Source organism: Bombina bombina, chromosome 4 (assembly GCF_027579735.1).
Source record: "Bombina bombina isolate aBomBom1 chromosome 4, aBomBom1.pri, whole genome shotgun sequence".
Taxonomy (NCBI): domain Eukaryota; kingdom Metazoa; phylum Chordata; class Amphibia; order Anura; family Bombinatoridae; genus Bombina; species Bombina bombina.
In genome coordinates, this window is record NC_069502.1 from 1,029,272,786 (window position 1) to 1,029,296,682 (window position 23,897).

At 35.7% G+C, this 23,897-nt stretch overlaps 1 protein-coding gene across 2 annotated transcripts in view; it reads right to left on the reverse strand.

Moving 5' to 3' along the window:
* Positions 1-23,897, reverse strand: part of ISM1 (isthmin 1) — a 92,976-nt gene that overhangs the window by 38,277 nt on the left and 30,802 nt on the right. For both annotated transcript variants that reach the window (XM_053712138.1, XM_053712137.1), the window contains 3 exons: positions 20,401-20,619; positions 2,461-2,719; positions 1,619-1,762 (listed from right to left, as the gene is read on the reverse strand). In XM_053712138.1, coding sequence (XP_053568113.1) covers positions 1,619-1,762; positions 2,461-2,719; positions 20,401-20,619 — 622 coding nt within the window. The remainder of the gene's footprint in view (positions 1-1,618; positions 1,763-2,460; positions 2,720-20,400; positions 20,620-23,897) is intronic.

The following is a 23,897-nucleotide window of genomic DNA, read 5'->3' on the forward strand; positions in this document are numbered from 1 at the left end:
TTAACGTAACTTTGCGCCAAATAAATCTTGCGCCAAAAAAGACAGTCAATTAGAAGAAAGACTATACCCCAGGTAAGAATTTTTTCTTCTTCATAAAAAAGCATTTCCCAGATATGAAACTGACAGTCTGCAAAAGGAGATATACTGAAAACCTGAATCATGGCAAATATAAGTACAATACATATATTTAGAACTTTATATAAATACATAAAGTGCCAAACCATAGCTGAGAGTGCCTTAAGTAATGAAAACATACTTATCAAAAAACGTATATAATATATATACACATATATATATATATACACACATATATATATATATATATATATATATATATATATATATATACATACACACATATATATATATATATATATATATATATACACACACATATATATATATATATATATACATATATATATATATACATATACATATATATATATATATATATATACATATACATATATATATATATATATATATATATACATATACACACACATATATATATATATATATATATACATACACACACACATACACACACACACACACACACACATATACAAACATACATATACTGTATATACATACACACACACCTTTTCCCTACTCAACTAACATATTTCCATTAGCCAATGGGGACAAATACTACTATTGCAATATACAATATGCATTTCTACTTTGTTTTTACATTTAAACCATTTCATGCAAATATACGCTAATGGTTTATCTGTGTTTCTTCATATCCTTTGTCTACAAAGTCCCTATAACATACAATGCCATTTTTAAAACCGTGCTAATGGCAAATAGAAGCTAATTTAGCCTTGGTTGTTACATTTTAAACACTTGGGGTCTTTAAGAGCTAAAAAAGGGTTATGAAGTTACAAACAAAATAATTACTAATGTGATAGGCCTAATATTTATTTCTACCAACTAGATCAAAAACATACTAGTAATACAAGCCATAAGCTTTTTTTAACCTTACAATGTAAAAATAGACCAGTACCAGTTACATAAAAATTCAATTAAAGGGACAGTTCACCCAAAAATTTTCTCCCCTTTAAATTATTCCCAATTATCTTTTTAACCTGCTAGAGTGTATTAAATTGGTTACAAGTAGCTCCTTTAATCCTATTTCAGCATTTGAAATAGCTGCTTTAGCCTGTGGTATCGCCACCTATACTGAACAAATACTGGAGTATAGGCTATTGAATAGCCTAAGTATACACAGCCAGCAGAAGAGATTACACTCAGTGGGATGCAGGATAGTTAAGTAATAAAATGATCATTTTCCATTGTTCTCTCTATGTATTGAGCTTTGGTGTTCTAGCCAAATAAAAGATAAGGAAGCAAGTCTGTTTACACAAACTTAGAACATAATGAGATTTGATATCACCTTTAAGTTCAACCCATTGTAATAGGCTGCGGTTTAAAAGCACAAAATCAGCTACTTCATATACACAAATAAGCATGAAAATGGAATTTCTCAAATATTTTATACTCTGCAGTTGGTATAACAAGTCATTTAAAATACATTAATGGAAAAACAATTTTACAGTGTACTGTCCCTTTAATGTTAAAGTAATTTTCTTCAGATCAGTTTCCATACCAGGACAATTTGGCATATCACAAGTCCTTGACTCTGTAGCTGTGCATGCATATCCACACGACCTAGTGCGTTTTTGGTTTCCGCTACCACAGGTTACACTGCACAAGGTCCAGGGGCTCCAATCACCTTCACCATCAACATACTCTGTTTATAAAAATAGATAAATGATTAATTATCTGATACATATTAATCTACCAATTTACCTTATAAGGGGTGTTTGTGCATGTGTAGTGTATCCTTTTACGACAACGTAAGGGTTCCTTTATAACCAATTGGCCTTTCATACTATTATTGATGTCCATTTTTATGGCAGTTATCTATTAACAGGAGCACCTCACTGGTAAGAGGGTACACCGCTCCTTATTAAATGTGTTGTTTGCTACACCTTTGTTGAGTATGGGGGCAAACTGCTTGATATCTAGTGATGTAGTTGATCTTTTACTGGGAGGGGGTGGGGGGAGTAATTGCCTGCATTTAGTGTCTTTCAAACAAGGGCTCTCATTTTCCTTTATGTAAATAAAAAGAAAATATGAGCTCTGTAATATATTCTTCCCCCTCAAAACCTTATACTCCTTTTAATCACCTGCCCCACGGAACTCAAGATTTCCTTCTACAAATGAGGGCTGTTTTTTGTTACACAAGGAGGGAGAAGTGGGCTCTGTTACATCTGCCTTCCCCTTCTGTACAAGCAAGTCACCTGATGCAACAATGTTGTAGCCAATCATTTGATAGAGTAGGTCCCCTCTTTCAAATTAGCTGTCACATGTCCATATAGAAGAAATGAAGAGGCAGCTCTGCAAACTTGTAAACAGCAAGTAGCATCACCAGTAATTTTAACTTACCATACTCTGGCTGTTCTCTTAAATCATAAGAACGATGACTGGGGACTTGTCTGTTCCAACCACCCAGTGGGTTTAGAAAGTTACTATCCTCTGTGGTACTGTCGTATTTGTAATCTTGGTCACCATAGTTTAGACGAGGTAAACTGGATGACCTCTGCCACCAACTTCTCCAGTCAGGTGAGGGAACTGGCCAGCTGGGTTTGTTCTCCTTTTGCATGTCTGGTTCACTATCAGGGCTATCAACAACTTCAATAGTAACCTGAGAAATATAGATTTTTTTAATGTAATACGCACTAACCAAAGAGACCTTAATCTATAGTCTTAGTACATGTACACAGTTGTGTTCCGTATACACTAATACTAATCTCTTAGAAAAGTATTCATTTTAGCATTAGAGCTACAAAAAAAACTGCAAAAAGAAAATGCTCTAACTTGCAATAAGCTTTATTTCTTGCACAACTTCTTGCCTATAATTATGTGTTTAACACCCACAAAGGAGTTATAATACATATCTAAAGTCAAATCTACAGTGGCAATACACCGTCCCTAGGAAAACTCCATTCACCATTTGCCTTAATTGGAGGAGCCAATATGGGCTTCAGTCTGCAGACAACAAGGCTACCCACAGTCATAACGATAGTATAAAGTAAAATTATTTGCAGTTAAAGTCAATTAGGGAAAGATATATAGCAGGGTTATAGCCTTTAGAAGTAATCAGGATGCATTTCAAGTTGTGAACATTAGAAAATCCTCAATATTTAGAGCTAAATGGAGGCAAATAGTGAAGTATATTGCAAATCAGTTTCATTATGCATAACTAAACATTTTATATAAAACTCTCAAGGTGTTTACTGACCGATATCACTTAACACTTTCTTGTAGACTACTTTCCCTGACCGTATTAAATCCTAGGGTCTAGAGCACTGTTTCTCAACTGCGGTCCTCAAGTACTCCCAACATGTCAGGTTTCCATTATAGCTGAACCAGTGCACAGGTGAAATGATCAGCAGAGGGCTGAGAGCAGGTTAGTAACCATGGTGTTAGTGATCAGCTGATTAACTTCACCTGTGCACTGGTTCAGCAATAATGAAAACTTGGCCTGTTACGGTATTTTAGGACAGTGTTTGAGAAACACTGGTATAGATCTTTTTGTCCCTTTTTTAAAGGGATATGACATTTCCCGTGTGTTCTGGTATTTCTCTTCTGAAAAACACTGACTAGTCTAATGTAACTTAGAGGTGTTAACTTTCTTATAGGTTTAAGCAATATCCTTTTCCATTTTTTGCTTTGTACAATCGCGATCTCGCAGTTCACTTCACATCTTACTTAGAGCATTGTCACACGCCTTCTTTTCAAAAAGGGTCAAAATGGAAGTAAATTTCATAACATCAAATCCAAGATTACTGTTCCTTCGATCTATTTTAACCGCTAAATGGTTTTAAGATTTTACACCCTTTGAAGTCTGAAGTACAAACTGGAAACTGCTAAGTATATCACAAAGACATAATTCCACTGGTTGTAGAATAGGTCTGAAATTTTTTTTGTTTGTTTTGATTCACTCTGCATTACTCTTGGTTTAATGCCAGAGAAAGACGACTTAACCCTTTAAGGACACACCTTTCAGTTTGCTCAATTGTTTTATGATGGAAAAATTCCGTCATATGAGGTTAAAGTGATGGTAAAGTTAGCTTCAAGTCGAAGTATAGCATTATGTGTGACAAATATAAGGTTCATTCATAATTTTTTATATATTGTAATAATAATAATAAAGTTATTACATTTATAAAGTTATTTTGTAACATTGCTAAATGAGTATATACATACATACATATAATTTCTCCATTGATTACGTTTTTTTAAAGCCAATTTATTTTCTGGCCGTTAGGCGGCCGTCACTCGACGTCATCCGCCCCTATATTTATCCGTGCATGCGCTAGTTACTTTTTCTAAACCTAGACAACCAGACTCGCTCCCGTTTTGCGCATGCGTATAAATTCGAGCTTGGAAACCATTTAGTCATCTGCATAATATACGGATCAGCGATTATCGCATGCGCAGTGAAAAAAAGCCTTGGCGAATAGCGCATGGGAAGCTTGATTCATGAACGCGCTTTTTAGAGGGGTGGAGAGCGGGTGGGACCGGTAAAGACGTCAATACTTGAGGAAGACGGAGGTATGGTTTGGGAGGAGTCAGGAGACTAACGGTAGGGAATTTCAACTAAAGTTTTTTTGCAGAAATAAAATAGCAAAAACAAAAAAAACACATTAAGAAGAGATTGGTAAATGCTAGGTTGTCTTCATAACAGCATAACTTTACCTTCACTTTAAAAGTAAAGGTGGGTGCTTTCTACTAGAGATGTGTCGCTTTCGAAAAGGACTCAGCTGAGTCATTTTAAAAAGGCATCCACTTAACCTACATTTTACCAGTTCCACGTTTTTGGTTTCTTTTTATGAAGCTTTTAGAATGTAGGTATTGCAACAATATACTTCATGTTAGATTTAGTATCGGCCTTTGTCGTACCCAAACGCTAGATCATCAGTGTGTGAAATGAATAAATATATTCACGCTAGAAGTAGTAACACAAAAAAACCCACTAAGACAATTTAAATGACATGAAACGATGATAAATATAGAATGTACTAAATAAAGAATGTTATGGTTAGGTGGAAAAAAAGCTGCTACATGATTGCCCCTTACTGGCCTTAGCAGTGGGAGATAGGTGTATAAAAAGGTAGGTCTAGGGGCTAAAAACAAAAGATTTCCAACAACAGTTTAAACCTTTTTTGCTATTATCTAAAGGTTTATTTTGTATGCTGACCGTTTGCAACGTAGTGTTTAATGGTGGCTAACATAATGTTAGCCACCATTAAACACTACGTTGCAAACGGTCAGCATACAAAATAACACTATACATTTACAAATAAGACTATTTCATTCAATCTCCAAGGACTACACCTAATGGGGCAAACTTTTTCTCAACAATTCGGTCCTGGTTTACTAAAAATAGTTAATTTGGCAGGATGATAAACAGTATATGTAAGAGGAGCCTTAAGACCTCTGGCATGGTCAACATACACCAAAATGTCCAGGGAAGTACACCACACAAGTGCCTTTATATTATGTCACCGATTGACAATCAAAGAACTGATTTTTTTGGCAAGTGTAAATCAAGAGTTTGTATTTATTTACAAACACTCCAAAAAAATTAAAAGGGACATGGAAGCTAAAATAAAAAAAAAATCTTTAATGATTCATAGGAAGCATATAGTTTTTTTAAAACCCCAGTTAAATGGCGCTTTAGAGTGTCTGTTTAAAGGGACATGAAACCCCAAATTTTTCTTTTACGATTCAGAGAGAGTATACAAATTTTAAATAACTTTCCAATATAATACTATCAATTTTGCTTCATTCTCTTGGTATCCTTTGATAGAAAAGTAATATTCTACTGGGATCTAGCTGATCACATCAATATGCCAATGGTCAGAATATATGGGCAGCCACCAATCAGCAGCTAGCTTACAGGTCCTGAGCCTACCAAGGCTTTTCAAACAGGGATACCAAGGAGAATGAAGCAAATGAATTTGAAATAAATGGGCAAGTTGTTTAAAATTCCAAGCTTTATCTGAATCAAACTTTTTTGGGTTTCCTGCACCTTTAAAAAAAAAAAAAAGGAAGATTGAACGTAAATTGAGAAGGCAATTATGTGTTAAAATTAAATATCCAAGCCGTGTACAAGTAGCAAATGGACATGTGCACGAACAAAAATAAATAAAATTCGGCTTGGATGAATATTGGATTCAAATTTATTACCATTATTTCCAATAGGAACAGTTAATATAGAAAATATTAAACATTGTACATTATAAGTTTCAAACAATTACATGAACCTATATTTTAATGTTAAAAGAACATATAACAGACCCCCTGTACATCATTACACCAAACAGCATGAACGAATAAATGAATCAATTTAGTCAAGTGACAATTCGTTTTTCGTCCAATAATGTATTTGGCTGTTTGTATATCAAATGGTTTGAATCAGCAAAATTCATATGAATTTGCATTCGTCTAAAGCCAGAATTGAAATATCTAGTAGCAAGTGAAGGCTGCGGAAGTTCCCTACCTTGAACTTGCATAACATTGCTCCACATACTGCTGTAATGCAAGTGCTAAAGACACCTGCATCCTCCTGACTGTCATACAACATGAACTTGCGAAATGGGACATAGGGGTCGATCAACCCCTTGAGCAGGCATCGCCTGCCTACGACTGCAGGTTCTCACAAGAGAACCTGCAATCCGTATTTAACAGGCAGCGATCATAATACTGCTGCTTCCCTATGCTTTCGCCACCTTTTAGGTGGCGAATTTCAATCTTAATGGTCTCATCCGACTGGGAGGTTGACAGAACCTGCCCGCGCGTGATTGACTGTGCGCGGGCAGGGGGCGGCGTTGCACACAAGCGCAAAATAGTGCTTGTGTGTGCAATGCTGAATTCAGCCTGCCAGAGGCGAGTTGAGGCTGACACATTTATACACTAAAGTAAAACTGGTCCTGATTACCTGCCAGTTTAAAAAAACAAAACAAAACCAAAAAAACCACCACAACAAATCAAGTTGCAGTTTCACATATGTATCAATACCAAGAAAATAAAGGCTTCATTAATGGCATAAAGTCAGTATATAAAAAACATAGGCTAGTAATTTGATTTGTTTTAGAGCTTTGGGAAAACCGTTCTTAAGGACATCTGTACAAAAAGCACATCCGTAACTATATAAATTATTTAATAATTAAAAAATGGCAAATTATGTTCTTAAAATTTTTCAGTGGGTATGTATCCAAATCTCCAGCAAACAATCCTGGAGATTTGTATACATACCCATTGAGAAAGGTGCCAGAGGAGCACCAAAACGTTTGGGGGTAACTGTGTATTGGATATTGTCATAAGTGCCTAATAAATGGACTTTTTACTTCAAGACCGGTGAGTGCAGCATTATTTTACCCGTATGGAGTAAAAACCGGAATATATATATATATATATATATATATATATATATATATATATATATATATATATATATATATATATATATATATATATATATATATATATATATATATATATATATATATATATATATATATATATATATATATATATATATATATATATTATATATACACACATACATATATACACACACACACACACACCAAATGTGAGCCATTACATCTTATTACAAGTTCAAAATGCAATCTGTGCGCAATACATGAAAATGATCAAAAACGGATGGGAAGTACTTAGAACTTAGATAAAACCACATAAATATGCAAACATTTTCACCAATTTTATGATCTCTTATTAAAAAGCACATTGGATCTTATTTAGAGAGTTTATGGATTAATCTTTTTTTTTTTTTTTTTACTGAAAATAAAAACGCATGTGCTGAACAGATGTTTCTAAATTATAAAGTATTCAATGTTTGTAACATCTGCTCTAAGCCCAGGATTTTATTTAATATATGTACTTTATACCTAGAGGCCAGATAATGTTCTTAGTAATAAGATACAATTCTGGATGGCAAAAAAAAAACAACAGTCCTAACAGGTTAATGCTTCCCCTTTGGTGGTAAATTAAAAGAATATCTAAGTATGTGGATAGCCATAGAGGAAAAACAGAATGTATAAAACTGAACTAGCCGACCCCCAAACAGCAAGCCAACAGTTCCATACTACCTCTTTGTCTAGCCATAAGTCCAAACCACCAGTCAGGTTGGTGATGTGTTTTACCTTTCTTTTGGAGGCTGTGTACCAGTAAATCTAGTAGATTTAAATAATCAACAAATGCATGACAAGACAATTCAACAGCAGTTAGTCTAAACTTCAAATGAGTAGTACATTTTTTCTGACAAATACCAGTTATGTCCATTTCCACTCCCCCTGTATCATGTGATGGCCATCAGCCAATCACAAATGGATATATGTATTCTGTGAATTCTTGCACATGCTCAGTAGGAAATGGTGACTCAAGTGTGGATATAAAGAGACGGTTCAAATTTTAAGGGAAGTAAATTTGAATGGTTCTATCTGAATTATGAAAGTTTAATTTTGACTTGAGTTTCCCTTTAATGTGTACTTTGCTGCATCTCCAATGTACAATAATTATGCCAAGTACAATTTCATCTTTTTATCACTAAATTAGGACCTGTTTCTGACCATTACATAGGTTACTGGTGAATAATGTGATCCAAGAAAATACAGGTTTACAGAAGCTTTTTCTAACCCAGTAAATTCTAGTCAGGACTTGAAATTGGGCGGGAATTGGTGGCAGTGTTGGCATCTTACTCTCCCCCACCTGCTCCTATCAGTACCTATCTCCATCTCTCTCTTTATCTTCCTTTGAAGTCCACTACATTTGCCTGTTCTCTCCCCCCCCCCCTCTCTCTCAGAGTGGCAGTTATCTATCACCCCCTGGAACAACCTCCCAATTCCTTGACAACTTTTCTTCCCAGCTTCCTTATTTTCTCTCTACAAATACACCTACTCTAATTCTGGGTGACTTCAACATCCCCATTGACAACCCATCTGCCCCTGCTGCCTCTAAACTTCTCTCTCTCACAATCCACCCTATTCCCTACCCACTTCAATGGAAACTATTGATCTGGTATTCTCCTATCTTTGCTCTCTCTCTGATGTTGCCTGTCGCCCATTTCCCATCTCAGATCACCATCTGCTCACCTTTAATCTTAATATACAGGCTAAACTTACTTCTCCCCCCTCGCCCCTGCACCTGTAGAAATCTGCACACTGTGGACCCTCCCCAAACTTATTCAAGTACACTTTCCCCACACTTCCACAATATCCTGACCTTGCTAAAACCCACTATAACAATACTCTCTCCGCCCCAACTTTGCAAAGCCCCACGTCGTCAGCTCCAGCCCTGGCACTCCCAGCAAATATGCCACCTACAAAAATGCTCTTGCACTGCTGAAGGTGCCTGGAGGAAATCCCGCTCTGAACCTGATTTCATGCACTATAAGTTAATTCTCTCACTCTTAAAGGACCAGTCAACACAGTAGATTTGCATAATCAACAAATGCAAGATAACAAGACAATGCAATAGCACTTAGTCTGAACGTCAAATGAGTAGTAGATTTTTATTCTGACAATTTTAAAAGTTATGTCTTTTTCCACTCCCCCGGCACCATGTGACAGCCATCAGCCAATCACAAATGCATACACGTACCATGTGACAGCCATCAGCCATTCACAAATGCATACACACTTATTCTTGAACATGCTCAGTAGGAGCTGGTGATTTAAAAAGTTTAAATATAAAAAGACTGTGCACATTTTGATAATGGAAGTAAATTGGAAAGTTGTTTAAAATGGCATGCTCTATTTGAATAATGAAAGTTTAATTTTGATTGAGTGTCCCTTTAAACCTCTGCCCTTCACTTAGCTAAGCAAACCTACTTCTCTTCTCTTTTATCCACTCAATCAAACCCTAAAAGACTTCTCCATTTTCAACTCTCTCCTCTACCCACCTGCACCACCCCCCTCATCTGCTTTCAGTGCTCAAGACCTGGCTGACTACTTTTTCAATAAAACACTTACCATCCAAAGAAACATTCCAACACAAGCCTGCAATCTCCCAACCTCACTCCCAGTCACCCCCTCTGCACCTCCTCCCAACCAAAGAGTTATATGGGTTCCCTGTTGTCTTCCTCACTACCTGCCCACTTGACCATATTCCTTCATATCTAATACCTTCTCTGTCTCCCACCTTCACTCCAGCTCTTACCCACATACTCATTCCCTGCCTCCTTTAAACATGCAAAGGTCAGCCCCATCCTCAAAAAACCCTCCCTTGACCCTAACTCTCCTGCAAACTACCGCCCCATATCACTGCTCCCGCTATCTCCCTGCTCTCTTTATCCTGCTGCAACCACCTAAGCAATATCTCCAAAATTCATCAGTTTCTGAGCGCTGAAACTACTAAACAGCTAATCCACTCCCTGGTAATTTCCTGATTTGACTACTGTAATAACCTACTAACTGGCCTCCCTCTCTCCCGCCTCTCTACCCTTCAATCCATCCTAAATGGATCTGCCAGGCTAATCCACCTCTCAACACTCTGTATCTGCTGCACTTCACTATGAGTCCCTTCACTGGCTCCCCATTCACAGCAGAGTTAAAGTCAAAATTCTCACCCTGACCTACAAAGCCCTCACCAATGCTGCCCCACTCTACCTGTCCTCAAATATACTCCAGCCTGCCCCCTAAGATCGTGAGACAGGTTAGTTTTCCTTGCGTCCTCTACCATCACCTCCTCTCATGCTAGACTACAGGACTTCACTCATGTGGCACCAAACCTCTAGAACGCACTCTCAAGCTGTCAGACTTTCCCCTAACCTCTCCTTTAAAGTGCCCTAAAGACCTTTTTGTTCAGTGAAGCTTGTCACCCGACTCAGTAACAAATCAATTTCACTTACCTAACAGTTGCCCTCATCTATCTCCTCACTAATATTCTCACCTCTGCAGTCCCCACCTCCTGTTTCCCATCCTCCTACCCATCTAGATTGTAAGTTCCCATGGGAACATGGCCCTCAATTCCCCCTGTATTTGTCTGTAAAATTTTGTCTTTTATTGTATTGTTTCACCGTTGTACTTTTTTGTACCTTATAAAGAATAATAATAAAATGTAAATTGAAAGTTGTTTAAAATCTGATCATAAAAGTTTCATTTTGACTAGACTGTCCCTTTAATTTATCAAAGTGAACAATTAGACATGCAAGGAAACTGGGACCAGCATGTTGGACCAGCTATCAGTAAGAATGGTTACAAATTACTGTAGGGAAAGGGGATTACGGTAAAATACAAATATAAGGAGTGCAGGGAAGGGCAAGCTCTTCACATCTTTTGGCAATAGATTGAAGAAGTATGACCAGATTAAAATCAATATAATCTATGGCAGGTGTAGAAAAATCTGTTTAAAATGTAGGAGCCAGTAGGGAAATTTAGGAGCAAGACAGTGGTATATAGATATATTATGAATAACCCAAAATATTAGGAGCCAAGGGTAAACCTCTGGGTTTGTTAAAGGGACATAATACTCATATGCTAAATCACTTGAAACTGATGCAGTATAACTATAAAAAGCTGACTGGAAAATATCACCTGAGCATCTCTATGTAAAAAAGGAAGATAATTTACCTCACAATTTCCTCAGCTCAGCAGAGTAAGTTCTGTGTAAAAAGTTATACTCAGCTGCTCCCAGCTGCAGGTAAAAATAAAAAAAAAAATGAAGAAATGAACTGCAGCCAATCAGCATCAGCAGTGCTGAGGTCATGAACTCTTACTGTGATCTCATGAGATTTGACTTAACTCGCATGAGATTTCATAGTAAGCTTCCTTTACCTGATTGGAGAAATAATAGGAGAGTTCACGAGGCTCATCCTTTCAGCTGTCCCAGGACAGACACACTAAAATGCTGCTTAGAAATCCTTTACAATGGGAGGTGGCTACTGAGGAACTTTTGAGGTAAAATATCTTTCTTTTTTACATAGAGATGTTCAGGTGATATTTTCTAGTCAGCTTTTTACAGCTATGCTGCAGCACTTTAAAGTGTTTAAACATTTGGGTATTATGGCCCTTTAAGTCAATCTGACATTGGGAGCTTCCAGCGGCATAAAGACTGGCACAGAGTCCCAAGTTTGACTTTTAAAATGCAGTAAACAGATAATATATAAATATATATATATATATATATATATATATATATATATATATATATATATATATATATATATATGTATTATCTCTGTGCCTAATAAACCAATCTAAATTGTAGAAATTGCAGATCTTTTTGAAATATGTTTGCATTAGTAAAGCATGAAAATTACATTCCCACTAAAATTGCTAACACATGTATACTGATAAAATCCGGAACACTAGTGTCTCCAGCACCTTTGATGTACACATTTCCCTAAAAGTTTTACTAGGCCTTAAATATGAACCAATTTAAATGGGTGCAATTACAGTGCTTGAATACATATATTACATAAAGTTTAGGAGCATTTGCTTCAGACTTAGACCATAGATCAATTTAACAACCCAATATTAGGTTTTCTAACAAACTAACAAAAAGTGCTCAATTAAATATACATTGAGTATATCTGTGGCAATTTGGAGAGAAAAAAGAAGCAGGGTTTATTAAAGTCCCCCCCCCCCCCCAATCATTAGGCTCTTTTTAAAATGATTTTAAAGTATTAAAGTTTACCACAAAAGTGTAATGTATCATGATAGTTTAAACAAATGACAGTCATTTTGATGGTTTAACAGGACATATAGTGCAGAAATCTTAACTCTTTCCAGTTGGGGAATAATTTTCACTTAAAATATAAATTCAGAACATAGGCAGCAGATATATGACCCAACTTACTAAAGCTCTCTGCTACATGAGATTATCTGAAATGATTCTGCAGAGAGAGATTCTAGAAAACTGTTTTGTGAGAATAGATTGATTAAAATGATTATATATACACAATTTATTCCCTTGGTTTAGAAATAGTAAAATGGCTTTGCCATTGGTTTTTTGGTAAAAAGAAGGCTCCAAACTGGTCACCACCATCTTTTAGCAGCCAGTCTGAAACCAAGAGCTTTTTTTATAACTTTAATTTTATTAACTGTAGTGTAGGGATCCTTCCTCAATTCCCCACCTCCCTCCCAAACCGCTCTCTAACCCTCTTCAATACCACTGTTTAAGTCATCTTTGTTACTGGCAGCCAGTTACACTGTGTGTGTGTATATGTATGTGTATATATATATATATATATATATATATATATATATATATATATATATATATATATATATATATATATATATATATATATATATATATATATATATATATATATTATTTTATTTTTTTTAAGTAATTTTATTGAAATTTAAATTATACAGCAGAAGAAAGCAATTACCGACATTGACATATCATATAAAGAAAAATCTACCTATCAATTAGGCACAGAAATTTCAATAATTGTTGAGCTATGCACAGGTATGACACGTCTATAGTTACCCACTAGCTCTTACAAATTAAGTTAGCAACTACTGTTATAAGTACAAATTAAATAGGCAGTGTCATTACTTACTAAAACTAATTTTTCAATATAGTAAAAAAAGAAAAAAGGAAAACATGAACCCTCCTGTTTCATTTAGAAGCCACTTAAAAGGGACAGTCTACACCAGAATTTGTATTGTTTAAAAAGATAGATAATCCCTTAATTATCCATTCCCAAGTTTTGCATAAGCAAACACGGTTATATTAATACACTTTTTACCTCTGCGATTACCTTTTATCTAAGCCTCTGCAGACTGCCCCCTTATTTCAGTTCTTTTGACAGACTTGCATTTTAGCCAATCAGTGCTGACTCCTAAGTAACTCCATAAGCACGTTATCTATATGACATACATGAACACCCTCTAGTTGTGAAAACTGTTAACATTAATTCAGATAAGAGGTGGACTTCAAGGGCTAAGAAATTAGCATATGAGCCTACCTAGGTTTAGCTTTCAACTAATACCAAGAGAACAAAGCAAAATTGGTGATAAAAGTAAATTGGAAAGTTGTTTAAAATGACATGCCCTATCTGAAGCATGAAAGTTTATTTTTGACTAGACTGTCCCTTTAAGGGCTTCAACTCTAAAATTTTAATTGACCCAGATCAAAGTGAATTAAATATAGAACATGGCACTTGTACATTAATCGACACTGAAGGCTATAGGTCCTAACTTACCTGATATAGGTAATTTCACAGAAGTTAATGACGCAAAGGAGCCAGAAAGTATTGGTAGACTTATTGTATACAAGTTATATAGGCATAACTCAATATAAATCAAATGTGGCTCAATATTAGAAAAATACATAATGGTTATGGCAGCCATTTATTGTCATTACTTCTATTTGTGATGAAACAAAAGAAAGATACATTTGCATACATTGAGCATGTCTCTTAACGTAGATACATACATTAAAGGGACACTGAACCCAAATGTTTTATTTTGTGATTCAGATAGAGCATGCCATTTTAAGCAACTTTATCATTTACTCCTATTATAAAATTTTCTTAATTCTCTTGGTATCTTTATTTGAAAAGCAAGAATGTAAGTTTAGATGCCGACCCATTTTTGGTGAACAACCTGGGTTGTTCTTGCTGATTGGTGGATAAATTCACCCACCAATTAACAAGTGCTGTCCAGGGTCTGAACCAAAAATTGGCTGGCTCCTTAGCTTAAATGCCTTCTTTTTCAAATGTTCTCAGGGATAACTTCTTGTCACAATTAATAGAGGAGCCAACTAGGACTAAAGCTATATTGGATTTAGTGCTATCAAACAATACAGATATAATATCAAACATAGAAGTTAAAGAACATTTGGGAAACAGTGATCATAACATGGTCAGATTTGAAATCTCTTTTCATATGCAGTGTTTTAAAGGCTTAACTAAGACTTAATTTCAAAAAAGCAAAATTCAACGATTTAAGGAAATCATTAAATATAAATTGGGACAATGTATTTTCTAGGATAAATGGATAATATTTAAAAATGTGTTAAATAAATATACATATCAACACATACCATATGGTTATAAAAATAAAAAAACAAAGCCGTTATGGCTAAATAAAAATGTGTTAAGAGAAATTAGGAAAAAACGTAGGGCATTTAAATTATTAAAAGAAAATAGTACAGACTCAGCATACAATATTTATAAGGAATGTAACAAAGCATGCAAAAAAGCAATCAAATTAGCCAAAATTGAAAATGAAAAATTAATTGCCAAGGATTCTAAGTCTAACCCATTAAAGGTTCTTTAAGTACATAAATAGCAAAAAATCTAAGGATAATATAGGTACATTAAAATGCGTGGAGGGTAGCATGATAAATAATGACAGGGAGAAGGCCGAGGTAATAAACCAGTTTTTTCTTCAGTCTACACAAGAGAGGAACCATTGAATGATACTTTGGAACATAATAGAACATGCCAGTCCATACCACTAACTGGGTTTTGTTTAGAGGATATCAGGAAAAAACTGGAAAATATTAAGGTAAATAAAACTCCAGGCCCAGATGGAATACACCCAAGGGTGTTAAGGGAACTTAGCACTGTTATAGACAAACCTTTACTCTTAATTTTTCAAGACTCATTATCCTCAGACATGGTACCCCAGGATTGGCGTAAAGCTGATGTGGTGCCACTCTTAAAAAAGGGAAGCAGGGATGATCCAGGAAGCTATAGACCAGTTAGACTGACATCAATAGTGGGGAAGATATTTGAAGGGATTATATTGATGAGCATATTTGTGTACACAAGATAATGAGTTCTAATCAGCATGGCTTTAGGAGAAATAGATCATGTCAAACTAATCTAATTAGATTCTACGAGGAAGTAAGTAAAAATATAGATGAAGGGGAATCAGTTGATGTGATATACTTAGATTTTGCAAAGGCATTTGACACAGTGCCACATGAGAGATTAATGCACAAAATTAAGGGACTGGGAATAGCTGAAAATGGATAAATAACTGGATAAAAGATAGGAAGCAACGAGTAGTAGTAAATGGATCATACTCAGATTGGACAAAGGTAATCAGTGGCGTCCCCCAGGGATCAGTACTGGGCCCTGTTCTTTTTAATATTTTTATAAATGACTTGGAGCAAGGATTAAATAGCGACATCTCTATTTTTGCAGATGATACTAAGTTAAGTAAGGTCATTAGGTCAGAGCAGGACGAACTCTCTTTACAAAGGGATTTGCTAAAATTAGAGCTATGGGCAAGTGAATGGAAAATGAGATTTAATACGGAAAAATGCAAGGTTCTACATTTTGGAAGTAAAAATAAGCAGGCTACGTATTTTTTAAATGGGACAAGACTTAGCCAAACACAGGAGGAAAGGGATTTGGGAGTAGTAATAGATAACAAGCTAAAGATGGGTGCACAATGCAGGGCAGCGGCTTCAAAGGCTATAAGATACTAGCATGTATTAAAAGAGGCATTGATTCAAGGGAGGAAAGCATAATTCTGTCATTATATAAAGCCCTGGTAAGACCTCACCTTGAGTTTGGAGTGCAGTTCTGGGGACCGATTGCTAAAAAAGATATTGCAGAACTAGAAAAAGTTCAGAGAAGGGCCACAAAGCTAATAAGGGGATTGGAGAAATTAACCTATGAGGAGAGGCTAGCCAAACTGGGTCTGTTTACTTTAGAAAAAAGGCGCTTGAGAGGTGACATGACTTTATATAAATATATTCAAGGCCCATATACAGAGATGGCAGAAGCTCTGTTTATTCCAAGAAAATTGTTTAACAAGAGGTCATAATTTAAGGTTGGAGGAAAGGAGATTTAATCTCCTGCAACGGAAACGTTTTTTCACTGTAAGAGCAATAAAATTGTGGAACTCATTACCAAAGGAGGTAGTGAATGCCAATACCATAGATACATTTAAAAATAGTCTGGATAAATTTCTGTATATAAACAAAATTCATGGATATGATTGCTAGTATTAAATGGGTCACATTTCAATGGGGTTATTTAAGCTTAACTGGAGCTTTTTGAAAGTATTTTAGATTTGTATAGGTTGAACTCGATGGACTTCAGTCTTTTTTCAACCTTATCTACTATGTTACTATGTAAATAAAGATAGCAAGAAAACAAAGAAACATTAATAAGAGTAAATTAGAAGTTGCTTAAAATTGCTTGCTCCATCTGAATCATGAAAGAAAATTTGAGTTCAGTGTCCATTTAAGACTAAAGCAATATTTTAAAACAATAACTACTCTTGGTTAATCCCAGAGGTGTAAAATATGATTTTATTGCCTCTTATGAGATGTACCTACCCACTATCTGTAAACCCCTTGGGGGTTATTAGGATATACCTATGGCAATGCACGTATTCTCAGAACAAAGTTATTATATCAACTAGGTTAGAAAGTATAGGATTAATAATAGAGAATGGAACAAAATCACCATAAAAAGAGCACTCTCTAAAGCAGGGGTCTCAAAGTACCGGCCCGTAAAACTGCTACATGCTGCCTGCACGGCATGAAATTCCCTGGTGGGCCACGGCATTTGGACCTGGTCAGAGCCTGCGCTACCTTATGGCACACCGGCAGTTTCCTGTTCAGAAACAGCAATATATTAAAAATTATTCCCTAGTCGTCGAGTGAGGGATTAAAACCCATTAAAAATTCATCCCTGGTGGAGGACCAGTGTGCTCTGCACCTCTGTTTCGATGTAGCCCATGTAACTCATCACTGAGGGCTGGCCAGAAGGAGCGATTAGTATGGTCTGCACCAGCCAGAGGTACAGATCAGTGTTCCCTCTAAGGACAGTTTTGTGAGCGGTCTAGCAGTGAAACAGCTGAAAAGGGAACCACACCTTGAAGTCTGTATTGTCTAGTGTTTGCTAATAGTTCTAATTAATGGTTTGCACTGCTAAGTCACGCACAAAACTGGCCTTAGCGGGAAAATCGTTAGGGGAGCGATTGGTCTGTACCAGACAACCAGGGATTCATTTTTAACGGTTTTAACCCCTCATTTGAAAATCTGGGATTCAGCCTCCTCCCTGCAAAAAAAAGGTAAGCAGAAGGAGCAAACTTACTAAATAACAAATATACTGTAACACTCCATAAATTCAGGTTTTAAATCTAAAAGAAAAGTTAATGTTGAGTAGAGGAGATTTCAAGAGAGGTGTGCAAGTGATTATTTTTTGTGGAGTTTAATTTGACGGCTACTTGCCTGATCTGCAATGAAATAGTTGTTTAAGATTATAACCCTAAGCGGCATTATACTAATTCTGATCAGTTTGCAAAGTAAGAAGAAAGAGAGCCAAATTGCCCAACTTCAGATTGGCCTGTACAGGCAGCAAAATCTCTTCAAGTGAGCAAAAAAGGAATGTGGTGCATGAGCAAGTTGCAAAAGCAGGGAAGCCATTTACTGAAGGACAGTTTCTTAACGATTGCATGGTAAGCAAGCACTAACTAGTACTGTTTGTAGTTCAATTTTGTTTGACATTTGAAATTTTGCACGCAGCCCCAATGGTTTAAGAAAACGTGTCCAGTGGCCCCCAGGTAGTCTGAGTTTGAGACCCCTGCTCAAGAGCAAGGGGGACTCTGTTAACCCTAAAAAGATTTACCCAATTGTAACCTGTCAAAACCATAAGATTGTCTTTTTTATAAAGCAAAAATTTAGTAACTTGTAATGTTTATGATGAGAATAACATAACTAACACAATCCACAGGACACACACATACACACATATTCTCGTAATTCATGCACTCACTGACAACATTTCACATCAGATAGAATTGATGGCACCACTGATAGATTTTGCATTGGGTCTTTTATCGTTCTGTAATAAGCTCAATGGCCTTAGTATTCTACAGTTGATGTGGTTAGGTGCTATGTATCAACAAAGTTACATTCCAAATATGTTAGTTAAAGAAACTAACAGAAAAAGATACTTAGTAAGCACTCAAATGACCCTTAATTATCTGGAGTTGAAAAAAGATTCACAAATTAAAACATTAATGTTTATTAGAAATATTAAAATATGGTTAATTAAAACTAAAATGCTGGTGTTCCCAGTACAAGGACTGGATATTAGAGACTCGAACCAATTTTAATACTATCTGGGGCTAATTTAGAAACCAACGGCTAGGATTATCTGTCACTACTAGTTAGAATTAGGATCAATATAGTGTGATGAAAAGATGTAAATTCTCAACAAAAGCAGCACTTATTCATTCCTGATGCTGCATAATTATATTATAATTCATCACAAACAGTGTGTGATAATAATCATGTGTATTAAGAGCAGAGGAAACAGACAGAGATCTGAGAAACTAGTTGCTTGTTTATCCATTGTTACGGTCACATTTGTGACATTTTATATTGTATTTTACTGCACCATTAAACTATGGTATTTTAACTCTGCTGAGAGCCTGAGCTTGATTGAAATCTACCCTGGAGTGATTTGTTGCACTGCCTTGGTCAGTGAACTGGGACACTGTGAACTCCCAGTCTGCCTCTATAAGCACAACAGAGTGCTGCTTTACTTGTGAGTATAAAATCTGTATTCACCTATTTTTACATTAGTCCAAACTATATCACACGAGGAGGCGCCCTTGTCTTTGTGATTTTCTTTGCACAGAGAGAGTATTTACTCAGACTGGTTTTGTGACAAGGAGCTGACTTCTGGATCTAAGGGAGAATCTTATATATGTGCTACCCAGGAGGACTAATAAACCTCTGAAGTGCCCTCCTAATCTTGGGACTGTCTGAGCATCAATATCATATACAGATAAGAACTTATTAGAGACTTAATACTATTTATTTATTATATATTGTTTTAAGCTGCATTTTCTGTTTATATTGATCTCATCACATCACATTTGATGAGAGTCCATGTCTCATTTTTTCTGTAATTGTCATTATTATTTTGTCTTTATACATTATTATCTGATCATTTTATATTTTTAAGTGTTTATTGTTTTTACTATACTTCAGTATTATCCTACAGATTGTTGTAATACATCTATATTTATATTAGGCCTTGGTTGGCCTTTTTTAAAAATTATATTTTTAAAAATTATATATTTCTTCTAGCGCCCCCTAGAGTTACGCTTGCATAGTGTAACAGGTATTTCTAAATCTGTAGTCAGCTGACTAGCAGGAAGGAGACAGCAGTCTCCTTCCCAGGTTGCAGCATGCGCCATCTACAGGATTTGGATCAGTAGGGAGACCACTCAGAATGAAAAAATATGGTTGTCATTCACACTGAATAGTAGATGTGCATCTAAAGGACTTGAAGAATATTTTAAGGATTTTAAAGCATTTTAAGCAAATACTAAGTGAATTTAAACAATGTAAAAATACCTGAATATTTGGATTTTGGCCATTAATATCTGCTTTTGAGAGATCCGGAAAATTAGGAAGATCTAAAAGGAATGACCCTGGTCCATCTCTTTGCAAAGATGAGTGTCCGTTGGCCATAAAGCGATGTTTAGAATAAGACTTCCGTGCAGTCTGGTCATCAAGAAACTCCACTCTTTCTTCAGAATTAAGTAGAAAGCTGGATTCAGAAGGCTGTCCGTTCTGAGGAATTTAAAAAAGAAAAAACATACAAATGAATAAGGAAACGGATACCATTCTAATTACACGTCAATGTAATTAGAACTTTATATATAAATACACAAACACTACAATATATATCTATGTCATTAGTGGGTTCATCTGCACTCACATAATCAAATGCCACAACAACCAGGGTGCAGGTATTTCCCGCACAGCTATTGGCTAAGGAGGTGGAAGCATCACCTCTCAGCCAAATAGCGTTCTGCGGTGGGCTGCCTGAGCAGCTCAGTGCAGCGAACGCTGCAAACAAATAAAAGAACTTTCAGCGTGAATTATTTTATACTTCATGACCGAAAGTCCCCTTTATTTGTTCCAATGGTAAATCCTAGTGTTTCACAAACGCTAGGATTTACCATCACTTTAAGCAAACATTACAATAAAATTAAGATGACTGGTTTATATAGCACATCGCCATAGTCAAAACAAAAAATGTAAAGAAACCCTGAATGTCTAGGGATGACATTAGAATGGGATTTACTTGCATTTTAAGGGATATTAGTTAAGTTTTTCATCTAAGAGAAAAAAAAAAAAACACTTTATGAAGCCTGTCATTGCCAGTGAGAAATTATTCCTTAAAAAGGATACAAATACATCTTTGATAAAGCATGAAATGCGTCAGCGTAATATGAAGATTGATCCAATTAACAAATGCCATATTTTGACTGTGAATGGCGAACTGTGTGGATATCACAACCCATGATCATTTTGTACTTAGACTATTACATCATTATAGATCCAGGAGTGTGATTGTGTACGATTCCTGGACTGAGCTGTAAATCCTTTTGTAAATTTAGGACCAATCTCCTGTGCAATAAAGGCAATTGTAAAAAAAAAATATTTGGTTTTCAATTCTGTAACGACAACATGCAAGCAGGCTCATCTTAGATGTGGGTAATGTGGTACTTGCGCGTAGGAAGCTAGTTTTTAAGAAAAAATGTGCTATTCCTTAAACCACCACCAACAATTTAAACGCCCCAATTAGCTCTTCAAAATTATATATCACCAAGTTACTTCTATCAAATTTACTTGTCCTCTTGTATTTGTGCAACTATTTTAAAGTAATAAAACAACCTCCAAGACAAATAAAAACTCCAGAATGACACACTTTTATAACTTTGATAATATGATTTGGCAATAAAAACAATTAACATTAAAAAATTAAATTCATGTATTTTTCCCCCTTGCGTATGGATAATTATATATACTGTACATACATAAATCAGAGGTCGACAAATCGGTTTAAAATTTTGGAGCCATTAGAATATTTAGGAGCTGGATATATTTTTAAGAACCAGGCTGTTGTATTTATATCTAGATGTATGGAGATTCTAGGATCCAGCTGCTTTCTGGCTCCTGGTTTTTTTTTAAGCCATGGTATTTATACTTACATACTATATGGTCAAAAGTATGTGGTCGTATATTTAAAATATATTCTCAAGTCAAAATTAAACGTTTGTGATTTAGATAGAGCATGCAATTAACAACTTTCCAAATTACTTCCATTAACAAAATATGAAGTCATTTTATTTTTACACTGAGTCATCAGCTCCTACTGAGCATATGCAAGAACTCACGTGATATGCATATATACATTTGTGATTGGCTAATGACTGTCACATGTTACAGGAAGAGCGGAAACAAACAACTGAAATTTGTGAAAAAAATTAAATTATACTTCTCATTTGAAGTTCAGATTAAAGGGACACTGAACCCAATTTTTTTTCTTTCATGATTCAGATAGAGCATGAAATTTTAAGCAACTTTCTAATTGACTCCTATTAATTTTTCTTTGTTCTCTTGATATCTTTATTTTAAAAGCAGGAATGTAAATCTTAGCAGCCAGCTCATTTTAGGTTCAGCACCATGGATAGCGCTTGCTTATTGGAGGCTTACATTTACCCACCAATAAGCAAGCATAACCCAGGTTCTCAGCCAAAAATGGTCCGGCTCCTATGCATCACATTCCTGTTTTTTTAAATAAATATAGCAACAGAACGAATAAAAATTTATAGGAGTAAAACTGCATGCTCTATCTGAATCATGAAATAATTTTTTTGGGGGGTTTAGTGTCCCTTTAAGTGATATTGCATTGTCTTTTTATCATGCATTTGTTGATTATGTAAATCTACTGTATTTACTGATCCTTTAACTTATGACTTAAATTGACAAATGCAATGTAATTTCCTATAAAATGTTTGATTAGGCTTAGGAAAAAACAACAAAACAAAAATACACTACAAAACTTTTACAATAATAGTGCACATAGAGAGGATGGAGTGCAAACTAAATGTAGAACCCTGATCCTCCTACATGTTGCAGTGATTGCTTGTTACGAGTAATAACTAAATTATCCTGTCCCTAACTTCACAACAAAATTAGATTAATATTCTTAAAATCTTTCAAGGGTGTCCCTGGACTGCAAAACAATGCAAATGTTGCTAAAAAATTTAAAGTTTTATCAGCGTCTGTAATACAGTAATATACAGGGAGTGCAGAATTATTAGGCAAATGAGTATTTTGACCACATCATCCTCTTTATGCATGTTGTCTTACTCCAAGCTGTATAGGCTCAAAAGCCTACTACCAATTAAGCATATTAGGTGATGTGCATCTCTGTAATGAGAAGGGGTGTGGTCTAATGACATCAACACCCTATATCAGGTGTGCATAATTAGGCAACTTCCTTTCCTTTGGCAAAATGGGTCAAAAGAAGGACTTGACAGGCTCAGAAAAGTCAGAAATAGTGAGATATCTTGCAGAGGGATGCAGCACTCTTAAAATTGCAAAGCTTCTGAAGCGTGATCATCGAACAATCAAGCGTTTCATTCAAAATAGTCAACAGGGTCGCAAGAAGCGCGTGGAAAAACCAAGGCGCAAAATAACTGCCCATGAACTGAGAAAAGTCAAGCGTGCAGCTGCCAAGATGCCACTTGCCACCAGTTTGGCCATATTTCAGAGCTGCAACATCACTGGAGTGCCCAAAAGCACAAGGTGTGAAATACTCAGAGACATGGCCAAGGTAAGAAAGGCTGAAAGACGACCACCACTGAACAAGACACACAAGCTGAAACATCAAGACTGGGCCAAGAAATATCTCAAGACTGATTTTTCTAAGGTTTTATGGACTGATGAAATGAGAGTGAGTCTTGATGGGCCAGATGGATGGGCCCGTGGCTGGATTGGTAAAGGGCAGAGAGCTCCAGTCCGACTCAGACGCCAGCAAGGTGGAGGTGGAGTAC